Consider the following 12,287-nt stretch of genomic DNA (forward strand, 5'->3'; position numbering starts at 1 on the left):
TCGTGCTACCACCCTGCGCGGGGCCCGCCGGGAGCCAGCCGAGAAGTGGGGCGGAAAGCAGGGGAAAGCCCGCCCGGGCTGGCGGCGATGGCTGCGCAGGCGCAGATCGTGGGCCCGCCCCCAGGCCGGCGGCACGGCCATATTTAAAGGGAGGCCGGCGAGGCAAGCCAATGGGGGACGAGCGTGTGGGGGCGGGGCGTGGCGGCGCAGGCCCCGGATGTGGCTGCTGTGGCCCCTCCTCCCCCGCGCTCCCCTCTGAGCCCCCGGCCGCGCGCCGCCGCCGCTCGCTCGCAGGTCCCCGCGGAGGCCCTCGCGCGGCGGTGAGGCGGCGCCGAGGCCGAGGAGAGGGTGAGGAGGCGACCGCGCGGAGGCGAGCGGGCCAGGCCCGGCCGGGAGGCCGCCGCCATGAGCGGCTCCTCGGGCACCCCGTACCTGGGCAGCAAGATCAGCCTCATCTCCAAGGCGCAGATCCGCTACGAGGGCATCCTCTACACCATCGACACGGACAACTCCACCGTGGCGCTCGCCAAAGGTAGCGCGCCGCGGCCGTCCCAACCGTCCGGCCCCCACCCCCTCCAACAGCCGGGCCCGCGCCCCCGCCCTACCCCCACCTCCGCCAGCGCGCCCCCTCCCCAGTCCCGCCTCACCCCCCCTTGGCGCCCCTCCCCCGCCCCCTGGCGCGCCCCCGCATCCGGTCCGCGCCCCCCGGGGCGCCCCCGGCCTCCGCCCCTCTCCCGTCGCAGCCCTCCGGGGCTGGACCCGCACAATGGGCTCCCCGGGCCCCGGAGGCGGCGTATTTGTGAGCCGCAGCCCCGCGCTGCCCGGAGTTGGGGTGGGGAGGTGGGGGCGGGTCCAGCACCCGCGGCGCCGCCCCCCGTTCTCCTTGGTGGCGTAGCCCACCTCTGCAGGTGGGGGCTCGGCGTTGTTGGGGTTGCCTGCCCTAGGGCCGAGGGGGCTGCGGGCGCCGAGAAAACCTAGTCCCTAGGGGGAGGGGAGGGGAAGGGAGGGATGGGGGGGCGGGCAGACCCGAGTCTCCCCGGGCCTCTCCGGGACGCTGTGAGGGCGGGGGGTAAGAAAACGACTCCTGCAAGCCCTTCTGGAACCTATTAAGCAGCTGGGGCCTTGAGCCTGAACAAATACCACGTCTTAATGGATTCTCCTGCCAGGATAAGAGCGTCGGTTGGCGGCTAGGTGCTCCGTTTGAAAGCGCCTTCCAACTCTAATTCAGACGTTCGGTCTGTGGGTTTATCCTTTGGTGACAGACCCCTCCCTGCGGGCGCTGGTATCCCCACTGAAGTCCTGGGAGACTAGGGAAAAGATGGCTGCATTGTGCCTCTGCTGGAGCCCAGAGTCTTTCTGAGTGTGTTGAGGCAGGAGGTGGCCTCAAAGTTCCTTTGTCTTCATCCTCCGGGAAGGTAACTAGTGTGGTTCCCCTGCCTCCTAGAAGTGCTGCGTGCAGCCAGGTCTGCAGAAGCCCCGTGTGCTTGGTGGGTCTTATTAGGCCAAGGACATTGTGCTGGGCTTCAAGGGTCAAGGTGCAGCGCCCACGCTCTTGTGTTAGAGCCCCAGGCCTTTAGGTCGCAGTCAGTTCCCAGCTCTGGGAATAGCTCCTCTAAAGACTGGTAGTTAAGTTTTTGGATGGACGCGTTGCTCCAGGAGGTGTTGATACAAGTACTATTAGTATTGTGTTAGTATAAGTACTAATTTGTAATAGTACTAACTAGTATTAGTATTATAAGATTATATTGTCATTTGTACTTTTGACTGAATTTGGCCTGAGACCCTGGTTGGAAAACCTGAAGCCTAGAGTAGTCCCTGGTCCTCAGTGTGCTCAAATTCGTTAGAGGCAGCCTCAAGCCCATCTGTGCCTCAGAGATCCCAGGAGGAGCTTGGGCTCCTTGAACCCTGCCATCAGGGGTTAACCCCCTAGGAAGTTCCTCTAGGAGACAGTGACACTGCTGGTGGGCGTCCATGTTCAGGGCCCCCCTCTCCCATTGTTTCTCTACCAGCTCCTCCCAGGCTGGTTGTGGACAGAAGGGTGGGGATAGCACTCAACCCACGGCTTTTCTCCGTTGAAAACAGAGTCCCCTGGGCTGATGTGTTGTGAAGTTTCAATCAAAAAGCAGCTGTGGGGCCGTTTAATCTGCTAAGTCAGATGTGAATGGGGGTTCTGCAAACCAGACGACTCATTTTGTGAGAGCGCTGGCTTGTATTTGAAAGTGAGAACACTGAGCTTCATGAATCTTTCCTTGTCCTTTGTGACCTAGAACTTTTTGGAGCTTCGACAGCTGGGGTCTTGTCAGTTGATAATGGGGTCTTCTCCATTGATAATTGGGGGGTGGGTATTAGTTGAAACGTGGAAACTGGGTGCTGTGGATGGCTCCTCGGAGGGGACTGATTGAATGCACTTGGTTGAGGACAACAAATTAACCCTTCTTTTTCTCAACTCCTAAGTGAGGTCCTTCGGTACTGAAGACCGTCCCACAGATAGGCCTGCTCCCCCTAGAGAGGAGATTTATGAGTACATCATCTTCCGGGGAAGTGATATCAAAGATATTACTGTGTGTGAACCTCCGAAAGCTCAGCACACGCTCCCTCAGGATCCTGCTATCGTTCAAGTAAGTGCCTCTCTGTATTTCTGTTGTGGGCATTGTTTCTAAGAGCTGCTGGTTTCCAAGTGGAACTTGGTGTCGTCTGGCCAGAGTGCTCAACTCAAAGAATGATCTTTTCATGAAAAGTAGTTGAATTTTCGTCTAGGCGGTTGGTGTTCTGTGGGAGGTCTTAACCTCCTCTAGCACGCAGTGGGGTGTACTGAAGAGGGAGGCGGGTGTACTGAAGAGGGAGGTGGGTGTGCTGGGAGGGGTGGGGGGCGAGATGCTTCTAGGGGAGATTACCAATATGCACCTGGGGGGCTTGTCCTTAGTGTCGGGTTGGGTAAGCCTGTAGCCCCAGTGGTGTGCTATGAGCAGCAGAGACGTTTGGAGGGACTTGGGTCAGCGGAACTCGCTGTTTCCACATTGTCCAGGCGTTGTATTTAGAGTTGCGGAACATTGACGTTGCAGGTCTCACACCACATGCCTGCCTGCTGCATTAGGGCATTTGCCCTGGATTACTAGGGAGCCCAGGGGTCCCTAGTAATCCCTTTCTTAACTTGTAAGAAGTTTACAAGTCCCTTTCTTGACTTGTAAACATCGACAGTCACTGACTCTTCTTGGGTTCACACTGCAGGAGGCTCTGGGGCTCAGCGTGCCCCCTGGGAGGTAGGAGCTTGCACTCTGGGCTGTGGAGCCCGTAAAGAAGCTCCAGGCCAGACTTTGGAAAGGCTTGGAATGAGCATCCCTAGGAAGCTGCGAAGAAGGAAGTACCTGAACAAGTCCTGAGAGACATCGGGGCCCAGGCACCAGTCTGCCTGAAGGTGGGGAGCCAGAGAGGAAACGTGTGAAGACAGTTCCCTAGTAGCACAGCTGGGCCCCTGAATGTTGGGGGAAGGGCCTAGTCGATGCCCCTGGTCCTCTGAGTTTCTAGTCATAGGCAGCAGGGGCCATTAGAGGGGTTCATAGCGTTAGGAGAAGATCGTGTTAGAATTTTGTAGACTGGTGGAGCTGGGGATAAAGTATGGAAAGGGCAGTTCTGAGCTCCCTGAGGCCATCTTGGAGGCTCATGCTCCTCGGTGCCGCCTCAGCCTCTGCGAACACAGGCTGACAGCCTGGCTGCCTTTGCTGGTCTGCACGGTGCTCTCCAGGCAGGGTGATGGGAGGCCTTGCGCTGCTCTCACCTGTGTGTCTCGTTGCTCAGTCTTCCCTGGGCTCGGGCTCGGCCTCCTCCTTCCAGCCACACGTGCCTTACAGCCCCTTCCGAGGGATGCCGCCCTACAGCCAGCTGGCCGCCAGCTCCCTGCTTAGCCAGCAGTATGCCGCTTCCTTGGGTTTAGGTGAGTAACCTTTGCCACCTGTGAACTGCCTGTGCTGTGACATCCAGGAGATGGGCACAGACCCTGGTGGTGGGGACACTGTATTCTTGTCACATGCAGATTTGTAGTGCACACTGCGTAATGTACCTTTCTCAGTGCCCCTTCAGCTAGTGAGAAATTAGTAATTCCTCAAATGAGTGAGAGAGGCAGCAGTATGAGTTTTGAAACAGATGAACTGAATCAGAATTCCTTTAAAATAGCCTGTGTCTGGGTGGAAGTTGTGGTACGTCTGCTTCAAGGAAGAAATAACTGATATGTGTAATTACAGATGAGTTCTAACCACTTACACATTTGTCAGCCTATAAATATAAAAGTTAAGTGCAACACCCACCTATTCTATCCTTTTATCATTCTCCTGTCAGTGCTTTGCTCAAAAAGTGAAATTTCCCCCACGGCTGAGTAAGTTCTCTACACGCGTAGACTGAGGGTTACCTGGCCATAGGTTTGCAGTGTATTCAGACCACAGAGTTGCAGGCATTGCCTACTTCGCTCATGAATCATGCTTGTAAGAGTCCTGCCGTCTTGACCACTGCTCCTGCAGTGCAGGAGCCCTTCTCACCTGGCTCCCTCTTCCTAGGTGAGGCTTGTGTGAACAAAGTGCCCCGTGAAAGAGCCTGCTGGGTGCGAGCGGAGTCTCTCCTTACTCACCTGTGTGCTTTCTTGTTTGCTCTTGTCTCCTTTATCTTCTTTTAGAGAAGTTGGTAAGCCCTCCAGCCTCAGCCGCGGCTTCCAGCCCTAGTTCTTCTCCATCTCCACAACCTGTTTCAGAGCTTGACATGTCCTCAGAGCCACACCAGCTCACTTCCAAGGGTAACAGCAGTTTTGGAGAACTGCATGCCGTGTTGCGAGCTAAGAGCGAGGGGTAAACCAGTAGTAGCCCAGAATGACGGTAGCTGTAGCAAATAACTTGCTGAGCCCATGGATCAGCTCAAGTGCTTCTGTGTGGTTCTGCATGCGATCCTGGAGTAATGGCTCCCACAGTTTTAAATGACTGATTAGAAAGAACCGGCAGTGCACTTTGTTCACTCGTCCTGAGTCCAGGGCCTGTTTTCACCTATTCCGTATTACCTCTGCTCAGAAGGCCCTTTTCTGGGGTTTCTATTGGGGAAGTCTGCAGGGCGATCGCCTGCTGCTCTGGGATCCGTGTGGCACTTTCCTCACCACCCAGGGCATGAGGAATCGGGGGCCTCAGATATCTCTGGGGAAAGAAGCACCATTAAAATTGGGTGGCCAACCTGAGCTGTAGACCAGGTGAACAGTGGGCCTGATCCCTGGCTTATTAACACTGGTTTGTGCAACCTGTCTGCCGGGTGCCTGCATGTGTGGGAGTTTCTTGACCTTTCTGGGCCTTCTCCTTTCACCAGCAGTCTGACACGAGAGCGCTGTGTGCCACCCTCACCATTGCAGAGACTCAGTCCAAGATGGTACCTGGGGCTTCCGTTACAGTCCACAACTACCGTCAGTCTGTTAACCTGCTTGTGTTGCGTTCCTGCGTGGATGCCAGAGGATCTGAGCTATGGCTGCAGTGATGGTTTTTCTCCATTTAAAAACTGCCTGAGATAGTTGGTGGTTGTCGCACAGAGTCAGACACGACTGAAGTGACTTAGCAGCAGTAGCAGCAGGGCTCTTTACTTAGAACTGCTCTAAGGGCAAGATAGTTTGAGTGGTCTGTTTTTGTGAAAGGTAAACAAGCCCAAGGTTCTTGCCCAGTCTGGTTACAGTGTGAGTAGGACACAGCTGTGTCTTGTTGTGGGAAGGCCATGCTCAGTGACGAAATTGTCAGAGAAAGTGGTCTAGGTTAATTAATGCCATCACAGAGAACACTTAGAAGTACCAGCGTGGGGACTTCCTGGTAGTCCAATGGTTAAGAATTCGCGCTTCCCCTGAAGGAGGCACAGGTTTGATCCCTGCTTTGTGGTGTGGCCAAAATAAAAAGTACCTGTGTGTAGGGCCTGGCTTCTGAGTACTTCTGATCTTTACAAGGAATTTCTCACAGTCGTTTCTGTTGTGTTTGCAACAGAAGGTAGACTGTCCTGTGTTCACGTGTGCTGGGCTGCTCCTCCGAACATAGTTACTCTATAGTTAGGATTCATTCTGTCTCAGAAGTCTGTGCACCTCCACCTAGTCTTCAGCTGTCTGCTGCAACAGTGCCCACAGGAACGTGGGAGGGGAGATGGCCTGACCTCCCCCTCTGGCCTCCTCCTGTGGCTAAGCCCCTCCCGTGAGCTGGGAATTCTGCCAAGACTGGCTTCCGAGGCTTCTCTTCTGCCCTCAGGCCTGGGGATGCCTCGGGGTGGGGAAAGATTCCTGCAGTGCCGGCTCCAAGGGCAGCCTGGGAACCCTGGGCTCTTACAATGAGCCTTCACTGGGGGAGCACAGGCTGTCACTTCTCTGTAGTCAGCTCTCATTGCTTCATCCTTTTTTATTTTATTGCGCCTTAAGCAAAAATGACCGTGTTCTAGCATTTTGTGGAAGATGCCAGACTGAGATGGTTCTTGTCCAGGAGGGCCCAGAGTGAAACACATTCTCAGACCATGAATTCACCAGCATCTCAGGACTGTCGAGCCCCCACGGGGTTAGAGCTTATGTGGTTTGGGGGAAGCGTTTTCTAAGGCACTTGAGAGGTGTTCATGGTGGTAGGGGTTTCCCTCCTCGGGGTGCCCTAACTAGGGGAGCCTGCTGGCTTTGTTGCTGCCTAGACTCAGTGCAGGGGATGGTACAAGTCAGGGCTGTGCTGCGTTTGGTAGAATTTCTCAAGGCAGTTGCCTTCCTCTCCTGCCTCATTCGCCAGCTGGGAGACAAGTATCGGGGTGTGGGGTGTGAGGCTTGCTCCTTTTCTCCATTTTTAAATCCTCTTCTTCTCAACTCAGGAGCCAGCTTTCCATCTGTCTCAGTCAGCAAGAGCCCCATGGTGGAGCAGGCCGTCCAGACTGGATCTCTTGATAACTTAAACTCCAAGAAGCTGTTACCTGGCAAGGGCACTGTGGGCATGCAGCTCAATGGGCGCCCGGCCCCACCCGGCACCAAGGCCACCGCCGGTACTTAACTGCTCTCTCCCCTGGTCTTTATTCATGTTCTCATAGGCACAGTGCTTCCTGGGGGGGTCTCTATTTTTTTAACTAGATCCCCCGGCCCCTCACCTCACAAGCCCTATAGATTTTGCAGGGCAGCCTCTTGCCACATGTACCCTGGGGGTGCCGCCTATATCCCTTGCTGGGCTTTGCTTCTGCGGGTGCTGGCCTTAAACTCTTTCCTTTTGCGCCTTAGATATAGCTCAGCCAGCAGCTGTGCAAACTCAAGGGCAGGTGAATGACGAGAACAGAAGACCTCAGAGGAGGCGCTCAGGTAACAGCTATTGCCATTTAGAGTTCTGGGGAGCTGTGCTCTGCTCACTGCTCCTGCCTGCTTCTCGTGGGTGACAGTTTCAGGGGGCTGGGTTCAGCGGTGGCTTCCATGTATTCTGTCCCTCTTGGTCTGCTGTTTGACACTGAGCAATGTTGGGTTAGTGGCTTACCAGCCAAGGCCACTCTTTCTTCTCACAGGGAACAGACGAACAAGGAACCGCTCCAGAGGGCAAAGCCGTCCAACTAACATCAAGGAAAACACAATCAAGTTTGAAGGTGACTTTGATTTTGAGAGTGCAAATGCCCAGTTCAACAGAGAAGAGCTGGACAAGGAATTTAAGAAGAAACTGAATTTTAAAGGTCTGAAAATTTGCCCTCCCCCCAGGAGTGTCCATAGAGTGGGTCAAGGAAAGACAGCTGGGGGTAGGGGGCAGCTGGGAATGGTGGTCACTGGGAAAGCTTGCCTGTCATATAAGGAATTCCTGGCAAGGAGTGGAGTCTGGAGTGGGGACAAGAGCAGATTGCAGGGCCTGGGGCAGTGCGGGGTGAAAGAGACCAGCCCTGAGGAGCAGAAGAGCTTTAACTCAGTGCAGAACACTCCTGGGCGTTTCCCCAAGCCTCAGTCAGCTGGAGTGGCCTAGTGGGCACCTGTCCTGGCAGAAGGGGCTTGGTTTGCTCCCTGGCATCTCAGTGCTCTGCTTCTCTGTGCAGATGACAAAGCTGAGAAAGGGGAAGAGAAGGACCTGGCCGTGGTGACCCAGAGTGACGAGGCCCCTGCTGACGAGGACCACTTGGGGCCCAACTGCTACTATGACAAATCCAAGTCCTTCTTTGACAACATCTCCTCTGAACTCAAAACCAGGTTGGGGATCTGAGGGACCAGGCAAGGCCTCGGGGAGCTGGTGTGGAGGTGGTGTACCTGTGCCCTTGAGACTGGGGCATGCTCCCATGGAGACCAAACCCAGATCTCAGGTTCAGGGCAGATCTCTGGGGCCCCCATTCACAGTTTTACCATCATGCACACAGTAGCCCCAGTGGCACCATCAGTAGGTGGGGTCACTGGTGCTAGAGTGATCTGACCCAGGTCAAGGCCCCTCTTTGCTCAGCTGCCCTTTTGAACCATCAGGGTGGGGGTGGAAAGTGCTCCCCGCTGGTACTGCTGATGTTCAGTTCTGTACCACCTCGCCTGGGCCTGCTTCCTGGTCTGACCTTGCTGGCTTGAGGCCCTTGCCACCTAGGCAGCTGGCATGGGTGTCCACGGTTTTCTTAAACCTGATGGCTTGAGGCCGGGGACTTGTATGTGCTTTGTTTTTAGTACCCAACTGCTGATGCCTAGGTGCTGCCCAGGAACATGCTAGACAGTAAATGGAGTCTGTAGGATGAGCATGGTGTGGACACTCAGGTCCCTTCGTTACTCCAGTGGAGTAGTGGGCGCTGGGGGTACAGCAGAAAGGAAAGGAAGAGGCTCTTGTTGCCCTTCACCCTGAGCACACAGCAGTCTTGTGCTGGCTTTAAGAGGTTGCAGGTGTGAGAGACCCGTCCAGTAGGAAATAGGCCTGGGAATCCTTGCAGTGCAGAGGCTCCGGCTCCAAGGTCCTGACTGGATTGCCGCCGCCCCCCATGGCTCCAGTGATGAGTCACCATCTGTCCTTCTTCCTCCCCAGGCTGTGTGAGGAGCTGCCTGCTGCAGTCAGTTTCACGTTCTTTGTTTGTGGTTCAGTTCCAGGCGGACGACGTGGGCTGAGGAGAGGAAGCTCAACACGGAGACCTTCGGAGTGTCAGGGAGGTTCCTCCGAGGCCGTAGTTTCCGGGGTGGATTTCGAGGGGGCAGGGGCAACGGTGCAACCCGCCGTAACCCGACTTCCCACAGAGCTGGGACCGGCAGGGTGTAACGAGGCAGCCAAAGGTAAGTGAGGGGGGCTCCGTGACCCTTTAGCATCATGGCCAGACTGGGCCCCGTAATCTTAATGAATCACTTGGGGGGCTCTCAAGGACGGTGAGACTCAGGCCCCAGGTTGTCAAAGTGAGGGTCTAGGCACAGAAGGGTGGGGTGTTTCCTCCTCTAGTGTGGTCAATCAGGAGAGATGATTACAAGCTGGGACTAGCCCCAGCCTGGTCCTGCAGTGCCCCCAAGTCTGCATCTTTAGGTCAAGGGATCACATGTGCCCCTTGGGGTCTGGATGGCATGTGAGCTGCAGGTGGGACCTGGAGCTGCCTCCCAACCCCCAATGTGGACAAAAACAATGATCTCAAGTTGTGTTGGCTGACTTGGGGTTGGGGGAAGGTTGAGTAGCCCTTTCTTCATTGGAGGCCAGGGTGTGCTGGGCTTGGGCTGGGGAGGTGCCTGGTAAGATACTAACCAGGTGTCATGTCTTCTCGAAGGCTCTTGCTGAAGCGGCACGGGTGCCAGGCCGTGTCTACGAGGATGATGGAGAACGCTGCACTTACTGGGGGAGATGTGGTCACTTCGTTTACTGAGTTTGGAAAGTTCCACGCTACTTCTTAAGTTTTGGACTGAACTTGGATGTGGTCTGGGTTAGAACCTCTTGTTTGGGGAAGTGTACATGGGAAACCGCTTTGAGGTTTCCTAGCCTATTTTTCCTTTTTAGTTGTGCACAGCCTGATTCTAAGGTTTTGGTGTTCTGCAAAAAGGTTCTGGAGCGAAAGCGTGATCCTCATTTTGTGACCTTTCTTGGACAGCTTTGACTTTAAGGTGGAACCAAATTTCATTTGGCAAACGCAGCAGCCAAATGCATCTCTGTAACTCAACTGGCCACAGGTGCTGTTGGCCTGGCACCCTCACTGCCACAGGTGGGGCCCAGGAGCCGGGCACGGCCAGCACAGGGGCATGTGGGGGCGGGTGGGCCTAGGGCAGGGAAAGTGCGGTGTCCCACGGATCATGTTGTATAAGCAAAGCAGATGACCCTGACATCCCAAGGGGCAATGTCAAGGTAGGGGCTGGTGGGGTTGGGGTGGGGGGCTCCTGGTGGTGAGCTGTCACTTGGAACGTGGCTTCTGTAGGAATCGGGGTGGGGGTGAACACCCAGGACAAGCCCCTCGGTGGCGTGCCTGTCCTCGCCAGTCCGTGACCCAGGCCAGTCAGTGTTGGACTCAGGCCGAACGCTGTTCGGTGTCTCATCCACTTGGAAATGAGCCAGTCTTTGTTTTTTTGCGAGGTCGATTGACCGAGAGCATATTTCTTCTCAGTTGTAAATAGTTCCATGTTTTTGTTTTACTGGTAGGTGGAGGGGAGGGTGGGAATATAAATTCGTTGCATGAGACCTGTAGTAGAAGCATGTTCCCTCTGACAGGGCATTGTGGTGAACATAAGCACCTTGGTAACTAAATCCCTTTAAGTAGGTATAAAGGTTTTAGTTCTGTATTACGTTACTGTAAAAGCTTAGGTTTATTTTTGTAGGACTTCATGGCTAAGAATTAGAGCATAGCAATGGGGTTGCTCTGTTGGAGTAATGTAAACTTGTAATTATAAATAAACACGCAAACCTTTAAAACTCTTCTTGCTCTAGAAATAGTCCTGTTGACTCTGTTGCCTAAATTACATCAGGGTTAACATGCCTGTCCCACATGCATGCTGTGCATGTGCGTTCAGGCCTTGAGCTGGTCAGATCTCTGGGGACACCTGGTGCTGTGAGCAAGACCTGGTCAGTCTGGGTGTGGGCCGTCAGCCAGGCCCTTCTGGGGTGAGTGATCCTGCTCTCTGGACACTTGGGACACTGGTTTAAAGAACCAGCTTCAGAAAGCTTGCTACCTTAGTGCAGCTTCCACACCCCCAGAACTTCATGTTGATGCTTTATAACGTGTTACAGGGTGGACCCTTGGACCACAGAGAAAAGCAGAGCCCTGGCCACTTCCAGATGGGAGCGCCTCTCGTCACTGTTAATGGGCATCCAGGTGGTTTCTCACAGGCAGCGTCAGGGCAGGGCCAGGCAGCAGGTGGACCCAGCCTTGTGTTCTGGCCAACGTCCTCTTTTGGGCAGTCCACCACTCCTAGCAGGTCCTGAGCCCTGGTGGTAGTTGCAGAATTTGAACAAATTCTTGGCAACTTTCCATTCGGGTGACTGACATCTTTGACCAGTGAAAAATAAATACCTTCCACAGTTGACCTGCTGAATACAACCAGCCTAAACACTAATTCTAAACTAGGTAGGTGACTCCACACACAAGCTCAACAGGTATTTCTCTGCTAGAGATTCTAAATATAGTTAAGTCAGTTTACCACCTATGCTTAACCTTGCTATCAAAAATTTAAACTGACAATCATTGTGACACTTCAGGCTGAGTTTACAATGTGTCTAGGCCTTTTCACTGTTTTGGCTGTGCTGTGTGGCTTATGGGGTCTTAGTTTCCTGACCAGGGAGTGAGCGAATGGGGGAGGGGGGCTCTCAGCAGTGAAAGTGCCAAGTCCTGCCCCTGGATCACCAGCGAATTCCCTGTATTCTTTAGAAGTCTGACGGATGGACATAAACCATTGAACTGAGAACTCAGTTCAAGAAAAGCCATAGACTAGACGAGTACTACGAGTGCAGTCAGAAGAGACCACCAGCCCAGAGACTCAAGAAGGCCCTCTGGGCCCTCCTGTGGTACGGGAAGCCAAAAGGCAATGCCATCGCTAAAGCTGGTGGCAGAGCCCACGAGAGGCAGAGAGCTATGTAGGCAAAGTGGGTGGTAGGGGTTTTTCTTCTGAGGCAAAGTTTAGGACCATCACTTATTCTGTAAGTGGGCTGGAAGCTAAAAGGAGGATAATCTTTCTGGTTAAAAAGGGAGAAGGGGGTAGGGACCAGAAGTCTTAAGGGATCAAAACAGGAGGAATGCTGACCTCATTTACTAGAACCAGAAATTCAAGACCAGTTCCAGAGCTGCGCTGCAAAGTGAGCTCCAGGTTTAAACTGAGCGGTCTGTCCTTGTGATGTCATACATTCATCAAGGACTCCAACAAAGTGTGAGAAGAAACG

At 54.4% G+C, this 12,287-nt stretch overlaps 1 protein-coding gene across 3 annotated transcripts; it reads left to right on the forward strand.

Moving 5' to 3' along the window:
- The first annotated feature begins 252 nt into the window (after positions 1–252).
- LSM14B (LSM family member 14B) lies at positions 253–10,831 on the forward strand. 3 transcript variants are annotated; one of them, XM_027559067.1, is made up of 10 exons: positions 254–532; positions 2,455–2,618; positions 3,796–3,931; positions 4,664–4,780; positions 6,841–7,008; positions 7,238–7,315; positions 7,513–7,674; positions 8,026–8,176; positions 9,035–9,220; positions 9,697–10,831. In XM_027559067.1, exons 1-9 carry the CDS (start codon positions 406–408, stop codon positions 9,204–9,206), a joined length of 1,275 nt encoding a protein of 424 aa, XP_027414868.1. In that variant the 5' UTR covers positions 254–405; the 3' UTR covers positions 9,207–9,220; positions 9,697–10,831. The 3 variants fall into 3 exon arrangements, with proteins under 3 accessions (XP_027414869.1, XP_027414870.1, XP_027414868.1); XM_027559068.1 differs by lacking the exon at positions 7,238–7,315 and having other exon boundaries at positions 253–532; XM_027559069.1 differs by lacking the exon at positions 4,664–4,780 and having other exon boundaries at positions 253–532.
- Positions 10,832–12,287: the final 1,456 nt, after the last annotated feature.

The sequence above is a fragment of the Bos indicus x Bos taurus genome, chromosome 13 (genome assembly GCF_003369695.1).
Source record: "Bos indicus x Bos taurus breed Angus x Brahman F1 hybrid chromosome 13, Bos_hybrid_MaternalHap_v2.0, whole genome shotgun sequence".
Lineage (NCBI taxonomy): Eukaryota > Metazoa > Chordata > Mammalia > Artiodactyla > Bovidae > Bos > Bos indicus x Bos taurus.